At 46.6% G+C, this 15,401-nt stretch overlaps 1 protein-coding gene across 2 annotated transcripts in view; it reads right to left on the bottom strand.

The window, feature by feature from the left end:
• The window catches only part of LRCH2 (leucine rich repeats and calponin homology domain containing 2), a 181,624-nt gene that overhangs the window by 52,408 nt on the left and 113,815 nt on the right, over positions 1 to 15,401 (bottom strand). For both annotated transcript variants that reach the window (XM_088453038.1, XM_088453043.1), the window contains one exon: positions 3,246 to 3,296. In XM_088453038.1, coding sequence (XP_088309164.1) covers positions 3,246 to 3,296 — 51 coding nt within the window. The remainder of the gene's footprint in view (positions 1 to 3,245; positions 3,297 to 15,401) is intronic.

Here is a 15,401-nt window from a genome sequence, read left to right as displayed (position 1 = left end):
AACTAAAATATAAAACATTTTGCATTTAAATAATTAATTTAAGGACTCAAAGTGGCCTAAATAGCTTCTTAAACTAAATGCTTTGCCTAGGAGAACATTAAATATAATCTGTAATACTACAACTGTGTAGCCATAACAGCTGCAGAGCTGGGAATAGTTCTAGCCTGTAATCAGCCAGTGAATAACAGATATTAATTCTAGGAAGTTCCAAATAAATACTTATGAATGTCAAGAACATAGTGTAATGAATGTCAAGAACATAGTGTAATCTAAACAAATAGGTTATTCTAACCAAAATGTCCACTTTAGAATAATGCCCCCCTCTAACACTTTTTCTTAATTATGAATATTAAAATATATTTTCTATCTCAATACACGCCTTAAGCAGTGTTCCTAGAATTCATGCAGGAAATAGAAAATGGGGTCACGTAGATGTGGTAGATGGGCAGGTTTGGGGCCACACATGTGCTATGAGCCTCATTTATGTTAATTGTAAAGTTTATTGTAATTCTTTTGACTATAGGCACCGATACATCAGCAATAGATTGTGGCAAATCTGCGTTTTGCAGATTTTGTAAAAATATCTGTAGGGTATGGGGTTCACAGATCTCAACCAAAAAAGTGATTGGAATTGGTAAATCAGGTTGTTCAACATGTTGGATTTCACAGATCAATTGGGGCTGTAGATTGCTAGTGTATGGAGATGATCAGCAGATTTGCAGACCATTACTAGTCAAAGGGGGTATTCAATTAGGGTGCGAAAAGTCGAAATCGGCGATAAATTATCGCCAATGACATCATTTTTGCATGTTTTAATTATCCCCGTTTTCAATTTCAAAGACTTTTCGCAGGTTTGAAAAGTCTTTGGAAAAAAAACGGTGATAGGTTTTCACCATGTGAAAAAAAGTGCAGAATTAGGATGTAGGGGTGCAGGCTTAAAAAATATAGCCTGCACTACTGGGAATGTAATTTAAAAATAAACTGTCAAAAAATTTTTTAAAAAAATAGGGTCACCCCAAAAAAATATATACAAAATTTGGGGTGAAAAAAAAAATAAAAACGTGGAAACAGTGTTTAAAAATAGGGAAATAGCTTCAGGAGTGTTCTGCAAATATGCGGCAGGTGTTTTCTAGAATAGAATTATAGCGGCAGGTGCATTTTTGCAGAATTAAAAAAAAAAAAAATGACTGACTTTAGGGACTTAAAAATATGCTAGTACCCATTTTCATGTACCCCAAATTTGAGGGCACCACTTAAAAAAATGAAAAAAAACCCTAAATGCTCTTCTGCATCACTTCTTCAATGTCGGGAAAAAACACCTGCCGCGGCCATTTAAAACCCCAACTTTCATTTGCAGGCAAAAACAGGAGTACCCATAGTTATCCCCCATGTCTGGACATATTTAGGGGGTCCTATAATTAATTCCCGAAAATTCCCTTTTTTTTCATAGCTCCCAATTCGCCGGGTCCAGTTTTCGCTGATTTTAAATTGAATACGGGGATAAAGCGGGCACGTGCCCGATACTTTACCCCAGGAAAATCTCCGATGTGGAGCGAAAAGTCCAGCACTGACTATTTGCTCCCATATTGAATACGGCTCAAAGGATGAGCCTATCCAGATTGTCAGACCTGTATTTGCTGAAAGCGATCTGCAAATCACTGAAGCATATCTGTAATGTATGGGTGACTGCAGATTGCTAGATTGGGAAATCCTAAAATCAGACAATACATCTTCAAATTTTTCAATTGAGGTTTTCTGATTGATGTATGGGGGCCTTATCAGTATTCTTAGTGCTTAGAGTGTGCATCTGCATTTCCTTTTTCCTGCATGGTACTACAAGTCCCAGCATGGTAGCACCTCTTAAGTTTAAAACTAGGGTGTGCAGACCCATTCTCCACTTTGAATTCATACCTGTCTGACTGTAGTCTGATATTTTATGACCGCACATTTTAAAATAGCCCAATACAGTTTAACTTTAGCCCAGTGGTTCCCAAACTATATTGAATCACGGCACCCTAGAGTATCAGCATTTTTGCCACAACACCCCTGGGCCAAAAATTCAGCAAAAATTAAATGAAGCAAACTGTGCTTATAAGTCACCCATCGGGTCAGTTATGTGGTGGGTGACAGGGCTGCACTTTTTTTTGTCCACATATTTTATGATTGGCAGCCATTAGCACTGGTTTTGCCTATCACACTGCCTAAAAATGATTTCATTTGTACTGGACCACCAACTCGAGGCATCTCTGCAAGTGCCCTGAGGCACCCCAGGGTGCCACGGCAGTTTGGGAACCACTGCTTTAGCCTATAAAAAAAAGATCTACTTGAGAAGTCCACTCCGGAACTCCAGGCAGGTAAAGCTTAAGTGGTTACAGTCCAAACCTGTCAGAAATGCAGAGCTGGAGAGGAAGTGGTCCTAAGCCAATGCTATACGGCTGATCACTATTACACAAGTTGGGGTAATGCTACTCCTCCTATATAAGACTTGTGTTTGACGCCACAATCTTCCCACATTAGCTTTACAAGATCTGTGTAACACTAGTATATGCCTTTACTGGGTACCTGTTCCTTCCACTCTCTCCCAGTCAGTGGCTTCTGATTTGCCTCCATTCCTGTCCTCACATCATGGCCGTGCCCATCACTTGAAGCATAATCGGCTACTAACCACAAAATCAGCAAATATTTCCTGGAATACTCCGTGCATTGAACTGCTTGGCTACATGTTAATTATGGTTTACTTAAAAGCTAAGAATTAGCAGATGAAGATTATAGAATCAAAAAGGTGCTCTGAGGAAATCAAACTCGCGGTTATAAATGTACTCTTCAAAGAAGAGCTCCAGTCACAAATTAATATTTTCTTTAATATTAGCATGCTTGCAGCAGTGCTCATCCGCTGTCTGCCAGTGTCCCGGCTTTGAACTTAATCATGCTGCCCTATTGCATGATGCTGGATTTAAGTAGGCAAGAGTGGAATAGATGCCCTTGGTCTAATGGATTTACCAGGAATAACTAATATGTCTCATGCACTGGCCTCCTTAGTCTCTCATACATGATGAGAAGCCAAGTGAGGGTGACTGTCACTCGTTCCTGATCTATGCGCGGGAGAAGAGAAGACCGAGCATTTAGGAACAGATTATATGGGGTAATTAGTGATTTTTCAAAGTTTTGATAATGAAAATAAACTATGGAACATAAAACATACATTAAAACAGAAATAAAAGGAACATAAAAAACACGAGATGTACCTCTGATGACACAGGAGATGAGGGTGACACATTTGCACTATCACTGTTTTGCTAAAATGAAATTGGACAAAAACACAGTTACCAATATATAGTAATTCTATAAACATCTTGTGTATAAAAATCAATCATAGGATAATGCAAACATTAAACACCCCATATTAACTAACTGAAATTGGACAATTAACATTTGCGGACACCATTACTTTACACCATTTCAAAAGGCAACTCCAGTTAACTTGTAATGTTAAATCAACATTAACCCCAATAGCAGAAACATGGTAGATCTGGATGTTTAAACTGTGCTGTATTTCTAACATAGGGGATGATTATACAGAGCCGTGCTTGACAATTCCCCTTTCAACGTTACCTCCACGCTTGCAGCACTGGTGGTGGGCAGTTCTCCAGAAACTCCAGGGCTCTTTAGGTGGATTATGTGTACCAGGACAGTATGTCGGCCCGTCAGGTCGACATATACCGCGGTTACTCATCAGAACAATGTAATTAACAATGGAACGATCACTTGTTCCGTCCTCAAATAATATGAATGGGGCCGCATGCGATATCATCAAGTTTGATGTGCAGCTAATCAAACCTGACGTCGCATGCGACCGCGGGAGCCACATGTCGTGCATACACAACTGCACAATACATTGTTACAATTTGGCCAAATCGTAAAGACCTCGTCCCAGTGTGTACCCGGCATTAGAACTAAACCTTCACAACTACATTTTAGTTGGAGTTACTCTTTAACTACCCCTTAAAGTCTCATTCATGTGCCCATATCTAGAGCAAGTTACTGAAAACAGACAACTTAAACATTGCTGCATACATAAGCAGAAATATGAACTAGATTGTGATTGATATGTAATGTTAATACTGGTTAAAGGAACCAATTTAAACATATCTGAAGACCTATAGGCACATCTTACACTCGTATATAGAGATACAGTATATAAGCATGTCCCATAACAATAGACCTGAGATACTGTTCCCATAAAGTTTCTGAGTACATAGGCAAGCCAGTAATTACTACAATTAGCATGGTGTGTCACTACACACAATGCAGGTCATTCTCTGTGTGAGAAACTAAAAAGCAGCCTACACTGCCAGAATATAAATTCCTAGGAAATTGACATGCAAACAAAGGATAAGGGATAAAAAAGAAAGACAAACATACTGAAAAAAAAAAACAGACTAGGCTATAATAATGACAAACTAAATAATGAGTTATGGTAGACTTACCATTGATAACTCTTTCTTCGAGGTCCATAGGACCCACAGGGATACCATGGGGATAACGTGGTTGGAGTGATACAGGCACCAAACAGTTAAGCTTTCAGCTCCTAGGATGCCTCTGGTTCTCCTCCACATATACCCCGGTCACAGGCATTCAGTTATCTAAACAAGCCCAAGGCAGGAGAAGGAAGGAGGAGAAAGAAAAACAATCGTATACCAGAAACACTCAGATAATTAGGGAATCTGTGCCCGAAAGACAAATTACCCAATGCAGCCAGGTGCATCAGGGTGGGTGCCCTGTGGACCCTATTGACCTTGAAGAAAGATATCAATGGTAAGTCGTCTACCATAACTCTTATTTTCTTCTTCAGGGTCCATAGGGATCCACAGGGACACCATGAGGATGACCTAAAGCAGTTCCCCTAAGGGTGGGGGACACTCCTGAGCAGAAAGGAGAACGCGTCGCCCAAATAAAGCATCCTGATAGGAAAAAGTATGAAAGGCGTAAAGCCTAAGAAAAGTGTGGACAGAAGACCACATGGCTGCCTTGCACAATTGTTCAGCACAGGCACCATGACTAAACGCCCACGATGGCCCCACAGACCAGGGAAGAATGTGCTGTCGCTGTGTTTGGGACAGGGAATTCAGCCTGTGTACACACCTGAGAGATAGTCATACGTAACCATTGAGTCAGAGTCTGTTTGTTAGCTGGCCATCCTCGTTTGTGAAAACCATATAGCACAAAAAGAGCATCTGATTTTCTAATAGAGTTTGTACACTCCACATATATACGGAGAGCACCAAACCACATCCAGGGAGGCTTCATCTACAGAAAGGTCTGAAGACTGAAAAGCTGGAACCACAATCTCTTCATTCACGTGAAAATAGGACACTACCTTAGGAAGGTTACCCTCCCTTGTACGGAGAACAGCTCTAACCTGGTGAAAAATAAAAAAAATATGAGATACGGTAAGAAATTACCCTTGTTATCGCTATTTCTACAAAGTCCATAGGGTTCCACAGGATACCTTGGGGTATAGGCGGATGACGTCAGGCATCGGGCACCACAGAGTTAGTTTTCAGCCTCCCAGGATGCACTGGGGTCCCCCTCCTATACCGCTCCCGAGCCAAGGCAAACCAGTTACGTAACAAGCCATAGGCCGGTGGAGGAGAAGAAAGAGAAAAAAGTATGGAACACACAAGAATCACATTCTCAACAGAAGGAGACGGAAAAACTGGTGACCAGCTCAAAGCCCATCTGCGACAGGACGGTAGTCCTGTGGAACCCTATGGACTTCGTAGAAATATAGATAACAAGGGTAAGTTCTTACCATATAATTTTTTAGTTCAGGGTCCATAGGGTATCCACAGGATAGCTTGGGGATGTCCCAAAGCAGTATCCTTTAAGGGTGGGGACGCTCCTGTGCTGGAAGGAGAATCCGCAGCCCGAAGGAAGCATCCTGAAAGGCGAAGGTATCGAATGCATTACACCTTACAAAAGGTATGGACAGAAGACCACGTGGCTGCCTTGCAAAGATGAACAGCAGTGGCACCGCGACGAGCTGCCCACGAAGGACCCACAGATCTAGTGGAATGAGCCCTAACAGAGGATGGAACAAGGAGGCCTTTATGAATATAAGCCTCAGAAATTGCCATACGAATCCATCCTGCCAAAGTTTGCCTAGTGGCAGGCCAACCCTTCTTCCGGAAGCCATAGAGGACAAACAAGGAGTCAGACTTCACAAAAGAATTGGTACGGTCAACATAAATCCTTAGAGCCCGTACCACATCTAAGGTGGAGAATTAAAGGCCGGCACTATGATTTCCTCGTTAATGTGGAAACTAGATACCACCTTTGGGAGGAAACTAGGGCGAGTGCGAAGCACTGCCCTGTCCCTAAGAAAAATGAGAAAGGGAGGCCGACATGAGAGAGCCCCCAATTCTGAAACCCTTCTGGCCGAAGCAATGGCCAGAAGAAATACACAGTCTTAGCTGTAAGCCATTTCAAATCCACTGAGCCCAGTGGTTCAAATGGTGGTCCTTGGAGAGCCCTCAGGACCACAGCCAGATCCCAAGAAGCCACTGGAGGAACAAAGGGAGGTTGAATATGAAGAACACCTTGCAGAAAGGTGCGGACATCAGGAAGAGTAGCAATCCTACGCTGAAACCACACTGACAGGGCAGAAAACTGCACCTGCAGAGAAACAAGGCGAAGACATTGATCTAATCCCGCCTGCAGGAAAGCCAACACCCTGGATATCCGGAACACCTGAGGATCACAGCCTCCAGGACGACACCATTCAAAGAAAGTAAGCCATACTCTATGGTAAATTCTTGCAGACGCAGGCTTCCGAGCATGGTGTTAACTACAGAGCTGGAAAAACCCCTGGACCTTAAGAGGGCAGTCTCAACAGCCACGCCGTCAAAGACAGACGACCCAGGTCCGGGTAATGGCAAGGACCTTGAGACAAGAGGTCCGGACGTAGAGGCAACAGCATCGGAGTATCTACGGAGAGACTCCGAAGATAGAGTACCAGTGCCGTCTGGGCCACGCTGGAGCTATCAGCAGGAGCGTGCCGCCTTCTTGCTTGAATTTGTGAATCACTCAAGGAAGAAGGGAGTACGGAGGTAAGAGGTACACAAACTGGAAGGTCCACCGGACCGACAAAGTGTCTACCAGAAGTGCCTCTGCATCTCTTGTTCTTGACCGGTACACAGGAAGCTTGTTGTTGTGTCAGGAGGCCACGAGGTCTATCTCTGGAAGGCCACACTTGTTCACCAGGAGTTGAAACACTTCCTGGTGAAGAGACCATTCTCCTGGATGTACGTCTTGATGGCTGAGAAAGTCTGGCTCCCAGTTGAGGACTCCTGGTATGAACACTGCCGATATGGCAGGGAGTCTGCCTTCCGCCCAAGCTAGAATGCGGGACAACGCTGTCAGGGCCGTCCCTGAGGACAAAAGGATCGAAAAGAAGGCTGCCTAGACATCAACATAGCTGTTGAAGGCAGACCTGCAGATTTAGAAGCTGCCAGAGTAGCTATCTTATCTAATTCTGCTCCAAAAAGTATATTCCCTAAAAAGTTAAGTTAAGTTAATGTAATGCGACAGCCTTCACAAATAACAAGTAAATGTGAAGAACAAAGAAAAACCCACACACACACCTGTGCCAGAGGGATGAGGAGAAAAAACAGGATTTTGCTACTTACCGATAAATCCCTTTCTCCAATTCCACAGGGGACACTGGAGCTCAAGACAATGGGGTATAGACGGTGGTAGAGTAGAGCCTGGCACTTTAAATAATTAAGAAGTGTGACTGGCTCCTCCCCCTCTATGCCCCATCAGCCCCAGTTTAAGAAACTGAGCCCGAGAGGAGACAGAGGACAACAGGAAAAAGAGGAGAAGGAGAAGACCACAGAACGGACAAAACCGGCTGAAGGAGAATAGAAGAACCCACTGCAGGGAACACATGCAGTCACACAACCATATAATGAGCCAACAAAACGGCAGGAACACAGCACTGGGCGGGCGTTCAGTGTCCCCTGTGGAATCGGAGAAAGGGATTTATCGGTAAGTACCAAAATCCTGTTTTCTCCTTCATCCACTAGGGGACACTGGAGCTCAAGACAGTGGGGACGTCCCAAAGCCAACCTCCTGGGTGGGAAGTGCTGAGAACTTGCCGTAACCCGCGGCCAACCGTAACAGGGACCGCCAAGAACCTTAGGCCCAATTGAAAGGCAAAAGCTGTATCTAGTGGACAACAAAGATTAGAATCGTCAGAACACCGTAATCACAGCTGAAAACAAACCGACCCAGACCCTTGGGAGCAGTGAGTCCCAACATGAGTCCATAGGAAAAAGGGGCGGTAATCCAAGAATAAAACTCCACAAAACTGTAGTAGAGTTTAAAACAGGAAGGTGCAACAGTCGCAGACTGTAGAATACCAGCACTGCTGAACATAAATTATATCGATATATGTAGAATTATACAGATAACTGATGCAGATCCCGTAAACAAACTTCTTTAACAAAGAGTATATCTGAAGGCCAGAGGCATATATCGAACTGTCGTCCAGGACCAGTCCTGAGGTCTAACTAATTAGGTGGATTTCAACCAGCGGAAGGGCTAAAACGTAGAAGTCACCAACCAGTGGAGATTCCACTGGCAAGTGGCAGGTATGGCATAGAGAAGATTGAGACAACAATTCTTTACAGAGGGTCAGACAACAGGACAACCCAGTCTGGAACAGAGGGATAAAACCGCAACTGGAACCCTTCCATGTATTCAGGCGAAGACCAGCTTCCCCTTAACCTGGAAAAAACAAGAGATATGGTAAGAACTTACCTTTGTTATCTCTGTTTCTACGAAGTCCATAGGGTCCACAGGGTTGACCTTGGGGGTATAGGTTGGGAACCAAATCCGGGCACCACGCAGTTAAAGCTTTTAGCTCCCAGGATGCACTTGGGTCCACTCTCCCTATAAACCCCGCCCCCCAGCCAGAGGCACCTCAGTTTGTAAGTAGCCAAAGGCCGGAGGAGGAGAGAAAAAGAGAGAAAACTGGAACACTCAAGAACCATACTCACAGAAAAAGGAGACGGGAAACCGGTGACCAGTAACACAGCCCATATGAAGCCAGGTGCGTCAGGGCGGGCGCCCTGTGGACCCTATGGACTTCGTAGAAACAGAGATAACAAAGGTAAGTTCTTACCATATCTCTTGTTTTCTACTTCAGGGTCCATAGGGGGTCCACAGGGTTGACCTTGGGGATGTCCCAAAGCAGTTCAACCAAGGGTGGGGACGCTCCTGTGCTGAGAGGAGAATCCGTCGCCAAAAAGGAAGCATCCTGAGAGGCAAAGGAAACCAATGCCTAGAACCTTAAAAAGGTATGGACAGAAGACCACGTGGACACCTAGTAAGGCAAAACAGCCGAGGCGCCACAACGAGCCGCCCACAAGGGTTACATGGCCCGAAAAAAAACAAGCATCAACAACAGAAAGGCCTACCACTGGGTAAGCCCCTGAGGAAGACATACGAGGCCATCCAGCCAACATTTAGTTATAGGCCGGCCATCCTTTCCTGTGAAAACTAGAAATCTCAGACCACCAATAAGGAGCCCGATTTCCGTAAGGAGCTTGAACGGATCACATAAATCCAAAGAGGCCGGACCACAGTCAATGAGGCCACACCAGCCGAGAGGACTGGGGGCTGAATGGCTGTACCATAAGTTCCAGAATAATATGGAACCTAAAAACCACATTAAGAAGAAACACAGGGCGAGAGCAACTCACACCCTGACATGATGCCCTCCAAAACAGGGAGCCACATGAGAACGCTCCCAAGTCAGACACTCTCCTGGTCAATATAAACACCCTGAGAGAAAGAGAGAGAGCCTAAGCAATAGACCATGTAATGGCTATCACAACCAGCGGTTCCATCGACTGTCCCCGGAGGGAACGAAGAACCACTACTAACTCCCAAGGAGTCCCTAGGGAGGACAAATGGAGGCATAAGCCAGAAAACACACCAAAGGATGAACTGGATACCAGAGTGGAGCAATTCCATATCTTAACCATACCGACAGTGTAGAGATTCGCACTGTCAGGAAGGCCAGGCCGAGGATGAAACCGAAGCCAGCCGGCAGGAATGCCAGAATATCTGGAAATCATGGACACCGGAGGATCATATCGACAGGTATGATCCCGTAAGATTTACGTATGCCACAGTCTGTGGCAGAACCCAGCAAAGTCTGGCCTGTCTGCTCTAAACATCTCAATGAAGACAGAGCCAGGGAAGCCCTAGGACCACAGCAGGGGCGCAGTCATAGACAAACGATCCAGGTCCAGGGAAAAACAAGGACCCTGAGACAACAGGTCCAGATAGTGAAGCAGTAGGAACGGAGCATCGATGAGGAGACTCCGAAAATCCTAGTACCAGTGACGTCTGGGATGAACTGGAGCCCCCAGAAGGAAAGCCCCTCCGTCTCGAATTAAACTTCCGAAGACCTCGAGGAAGAAGGGAGACCGGAGGACACAGGTACACAAAGTGGAAGGACCACTTCACTGACAAAGAGTCACTGAAGGTAGCTTCAGTACTCCTAGAGCTGGACTGTAACACCGGTAGTGTGTGGTAGAGTCAGAAGGCCATGAGGACCAATCACCTCAGGGATGCCCCCTCTGCTCACCAGGAGTTGAAACCTCTCTTGGAGAAGAGACTAGTCCCCAGGATGCACGTCGTGACGGCTGAGGAAGCCCGCTTCCCAATGGAGAGCTCCCGGAATGAACACTGCAGAGTTGGCCAGGAGAAGACCCTTGGACTATGTCAGAATGTATGACATTCCTGTCATTGCCACCGAACTACCAGTGTTGCCTAGTTGGAAGCCACTGTTGTGACACTGTTGGACTGAACCTATGCAGGTTTACCGTGACATAAGGGTTAGGCCAGAGTGAAGGCCCAAGACAGCCGAAAGTTCCAACAAGTGGCAGGGCGGAAGCGACAGACGTCCAGCTACCCCGAAATGAATGCGGACCAGACACTGTCTGCAGCAAAGAATACCCTGGACGAGATGGCCATAGCCACCCGGACAGAGACCGACTCGCCTCCGGAGAGAGCATCATCGTCCGAACAGCGATCCGATGGAAAAAACTCAATCCATCTGGAGAAGTGTCAATTATGGCAAGGCCTGGAATGGAACTGATCACATTCCCCCCTCCCAAAAGGTAGACACTCTGGGAGACCGCGCATCACCAAGAGTAATGACATATGTCGACCGCGTAGACATCCGCACAGTCCAAGTTGAAGAGCAGAGAGCTTGTCTTACGCCAGAAAAATTCTCAAATTCCTGAGAATCCAGCAGTGCTCTCAGATGAAGAATACTCTGTGAGGGATGCAGGGAGGACTTTTTCTCCGGTGACTAATTATCTGTGCCGAGAAAAAGCCACGGTTATCCTGACCCGGTGGTAAAGTACCTCGGTGATCCTGCTAAAAGCAGGAGGGCGTCCAGAGAAAGGAGCATTCGGATACACTGAACAGGTGAACCGTCAGAAAATCCGTAAAGCTGGTAAACCCCGGTGGAGTTAAGGACAGTCCCAAAAGGCAGAGCCCGAAACTTGCAAGTTTTGCTGTGGCACAGCAAACCTGAACCCCTGCTGATGAGAGGGCTCTGTATGTACCCGTAGGTACGTATCCTGAATACTCAGATATACCATAAAGTCCCCAGCTTCCAAACATTGGATGATGGTGCATGGTGGACTCCTCCTGAGTCCAAGCACCCTTAGTATCCGATTCAGGGATTTGAGATAGAGGATAGGCAAATGAGGACCAGTCGGCCACTGTCCCAGAAAGAAAGTAGAACAACCAGTCCCTCGCTGAGATAGTGATGCTGGCCGAAATAGCTCTGCTTACCGCAAAGGCTGTATAGCTTTCTGGGTTTGTAAGGCCCTGATCGGAAGAAGGGCCCGTGTAACAACGCCTGTGAGGAGGCCGCCTGAGCAATGAGAGGCTGTTGAGAATCAGTATCTCACTCTGGAATCCCCCAGATGTAGACCTGCCCCGTCAGGCTGAAGGTTTATCCTCCGGCGTAGAAGCAGGGCCATCCAGAAGTCCAGGACAGCTCGGTACTAGATATGGTGAGCCCCGTGGAGGCCAACAGCCTAGGAAAAAACAGGCCTTTAGGCTGACCCTGAGGACAAAAAGACTTAACAGAGTTAGTCCGAATGTAGTGGGAGTAGCTAAAGACGGCATCTCTCCATTAGTGATACTGCCAATATGCAACAATCTTGTCAAGGCCGGACCAAACAAGATCTTCCCCATGGTAGGAGACTGCACCTCTGCTTTCCCATAACGTAGCTATAGGGTATTGAGGTGGATACAGACGCAGCCAAAACCCTGAAAGTTAGAAGACCGGCATCCAATGTAGGTAATCCCACATATGACAACTGCATATTTTATGTGAGCGGCAAAAGACATTTGAATCCCAGACGTGTTGAAGGGGAAAAAACGTTACAAATGCATCAGTCCAGTATGCAACAGTATTAACCAACCATGCGATGGCCATGGTAGGACGGGCAACAGGCCCTGAAAACCAGTACATTGATTTCAGGTAAAGTTACCACCTACGGATCCGTAAAATCCGTCCAGGCCGGGATGGGAGGCATATTAATGCCTGTAACCCGACGATTAACATACGAATCCACCCCAGAAGGAGATTTCTATTACTTGTGAGGACCCTTAGGGAATGGGAAACAGGAGGCCTTTGTGACCCCTCGTATCTGGCGACAGCCAGACTCCCGCCATGAGATCCACCCGCTGGGCAGAAACGAGGAATGTATGATACAGGTGCAGGATCGACATTCTCTATATCCAGAATGAACCTGGCTACCAGCCCTAAAGCAGGAATAATAATACTTGAAATCGGCTCCCCCCATGTGAGGGGGAAAGAGCCGAATACACCCTCCATTTCACGGCAGAGCCACTGGGAAGTAACCACAGGGCGTATATCACGCCATTTAGTATTTCGTAGAAAACGACATCCACCAGGGTGGCCGTTGTGGTAATCCCTGCCAGGGGAATGACAGACCGATGCGGTACCGGAGGTAATTCATGTACTGTGAAAAACCCCGGCAGGGAGCGATAGTCTGTGACACAGGGGTAAAGTGCAAGAAATTGCGAGATACCCAGAGTTGAAAAGGGCAGTATGGTGAAGTAACCACAAGCGAGTTACGACAATGGGGCCCGCCCGGCGATCCTCAAAGGAGAGGATCCTGAGAAATAAACCGCCCAAAGGGGTCGTGCAAGGGGCCCGGCCCCAGATGGCGCCGCATACAAAACCTGAGTCAAATCCTCCGCACTAATACCTGCAGCACATGGTTTGCAGGATAGCAATAATGGGTGCAGTATCGTGCGCAATCTCCTGGTCAGATATATTTGACTATCTTGACGGAAATATTAAGCAGCGCCATACCGGTCCTGTCTGACGCTAAGATTAGCTGCAGGGACCCATTATCAGCATATGCAACACACAGTTCCATCTAAAATATGGCAACGTGCAGCACGCAACAGTATGTGACAAACCTCACAAATATTAACAAGTATATATATGTGAGGTCTCAGAACCACCCTAGGTACACCGGTATTAGGGCAGATAAAGAAAAGGGATAGATATACACTGACAGGTGAGAAAAGCAGACAGTCAGCACTAGCATAAGTCACATACAATGCAGAAAAATATATATACATACATTTGCATGACATATAATATACTGCACAATGTCGCTACATTCAACTGCCCAGATTCAGTGTCTGGGAAGGCTATAGCGCTGTGTACACTCACCCAAAATGGCCAGGTACGCAGGGGGACTGGGCTCACTGTCATCCTAGGAGCTCTGCAGCACCACCGAGAGATAATGGCCGCTGGAGACCTCAGAAGAAGCGTGGCCCGCGGAGGAAGCAGCTCAGCGACGCCAGACTGCGTGTTGAAAGGCGCGCTGAGCTGAGGAGCCGCTAGACAGGGAAGGCTTCCTCCCCTGGCTAGCAATTAACCCCCCGGGATGCCGGCTCCCGCTGCCGCTATAATCCCTGGTGGGCTAGTGGACACGCGGGGTATGCCTCCATGGAGGGGGAGCCCGCCGCCACCGGTCTGTCCCCAGAGACCGGAGGCATAAGGCTGCATACACACGTGGATCACCGCAAGCGGTGACCACGCGACTTACCTGTCCCCGTTGATCCGGCAGCAGCCTAGGGATTCCTCCAGAGTCCGGCTAGTACAGACTCTGGGGTCTCGCTGCGATCCCCAGATCTGTACTGGCGTCGCAGCGCCGGCAGGGTGTAGGAGCGGCAGCTTAGACGTCCATTGGACAGTCTGACGCTGCCGCTCTGAAGAGTAGTAAAAAATAATAAAACTCTTTTTTTTTTTAAATAAATTTTAAGCTTAGGGGCTGCTAATCAGCTCCCCACTGCACTAACTGTGACCCGACTCCGGCCGGGCACCAATTTAAACTGAGGTGCCTCTGGCTGGGGGGCGGGGTTATAGGGAGAGTGGACCCAAGTGCATCCTGGGAGCTAAAAGCTTTAACTGCGTGGTGCCCGGATTTGGTGCCCGGATTTGGTTCCCAACCTATACCCCCAAGGTCAACCCTGTGGACCCCCTATGGACCCTGAAGTAGAAAAAAAACAAAAAACAATCAACCTCCGCCAACAGTGGAAGAGAAAACCACAAATGGACGACTTCCAACGTAATGGAAGCGTGTAGACAGTAGCAGCTTCTGGCCCGTAATAGTATGAAAACAACTGGGATACCTTAGCTGCTGAAAATCATGGATGCAACAGCCACCCCGGGAAAGCGAGACACCAAATAGGGAAGCATCCTATATAGTGAGGCTAGAGCCCTAGGTCAACATGAAAGTACCTGTCAGTGTAATAAAAGTATCAACAGATACTGAACAGAAAAAACCAAACAAGGCCTCTTGTGTATAATATTTCTGTTATAGGAACAGGACCTGTGACTGACGTACCTAATGTAAACCTGTGCACTAGCCTGAAAATGCACCGCAACCCAGAAAATAGCATATCACTAATCTCTATGCTGGATGGACCCACACACCAGGAAGGCTCTAAGGTGTAGAGCCAACTAACGTGAACAGGTACCATAAGGGGGTGAATGTCTGCCAGGACAGCAGCTAGGGTGCGGAAGGGAGGATAACTGATGTGTAATGTCAGGTTGCAGTATCAGGAGCCTCTTCCGGAGGATTAGGGGGTGAGCCTGCTCACCTGTGAGTGACCAGAAGCCCTCTGGATGCTACGTAGAATGGCACTGACCTTTTCCATTTCACAACAACCCATCCGGTATAAAGAGTAACATCGGTGGTCAAAGACCCAATGCTCTATAGCTTGGACTTCAGTCTGGAGATATTGTCGTAGAAAATACT

This window comes from Taudactylus pleione, unplaced genomic scaffold (genome assembly GCF_031769625.1).
Source record: "Taudactylus pleione unplaced genomic scaffold, aTauple2 ptg000039l, whole genome shotgun sequence".
NCBI classification, from domain to species: domain Eukaryota; kingdom Metazoa; phylum Chordata; class Amphibia; order Anura; family Myobatrachidae; genus Taudactylus; species Taudactylus pleione.
The sequence above is the reverse complement of the archived record's forward strand: the minus strand, read 5'-3'. Positions and strand labels throughout refer to the sequence as shown.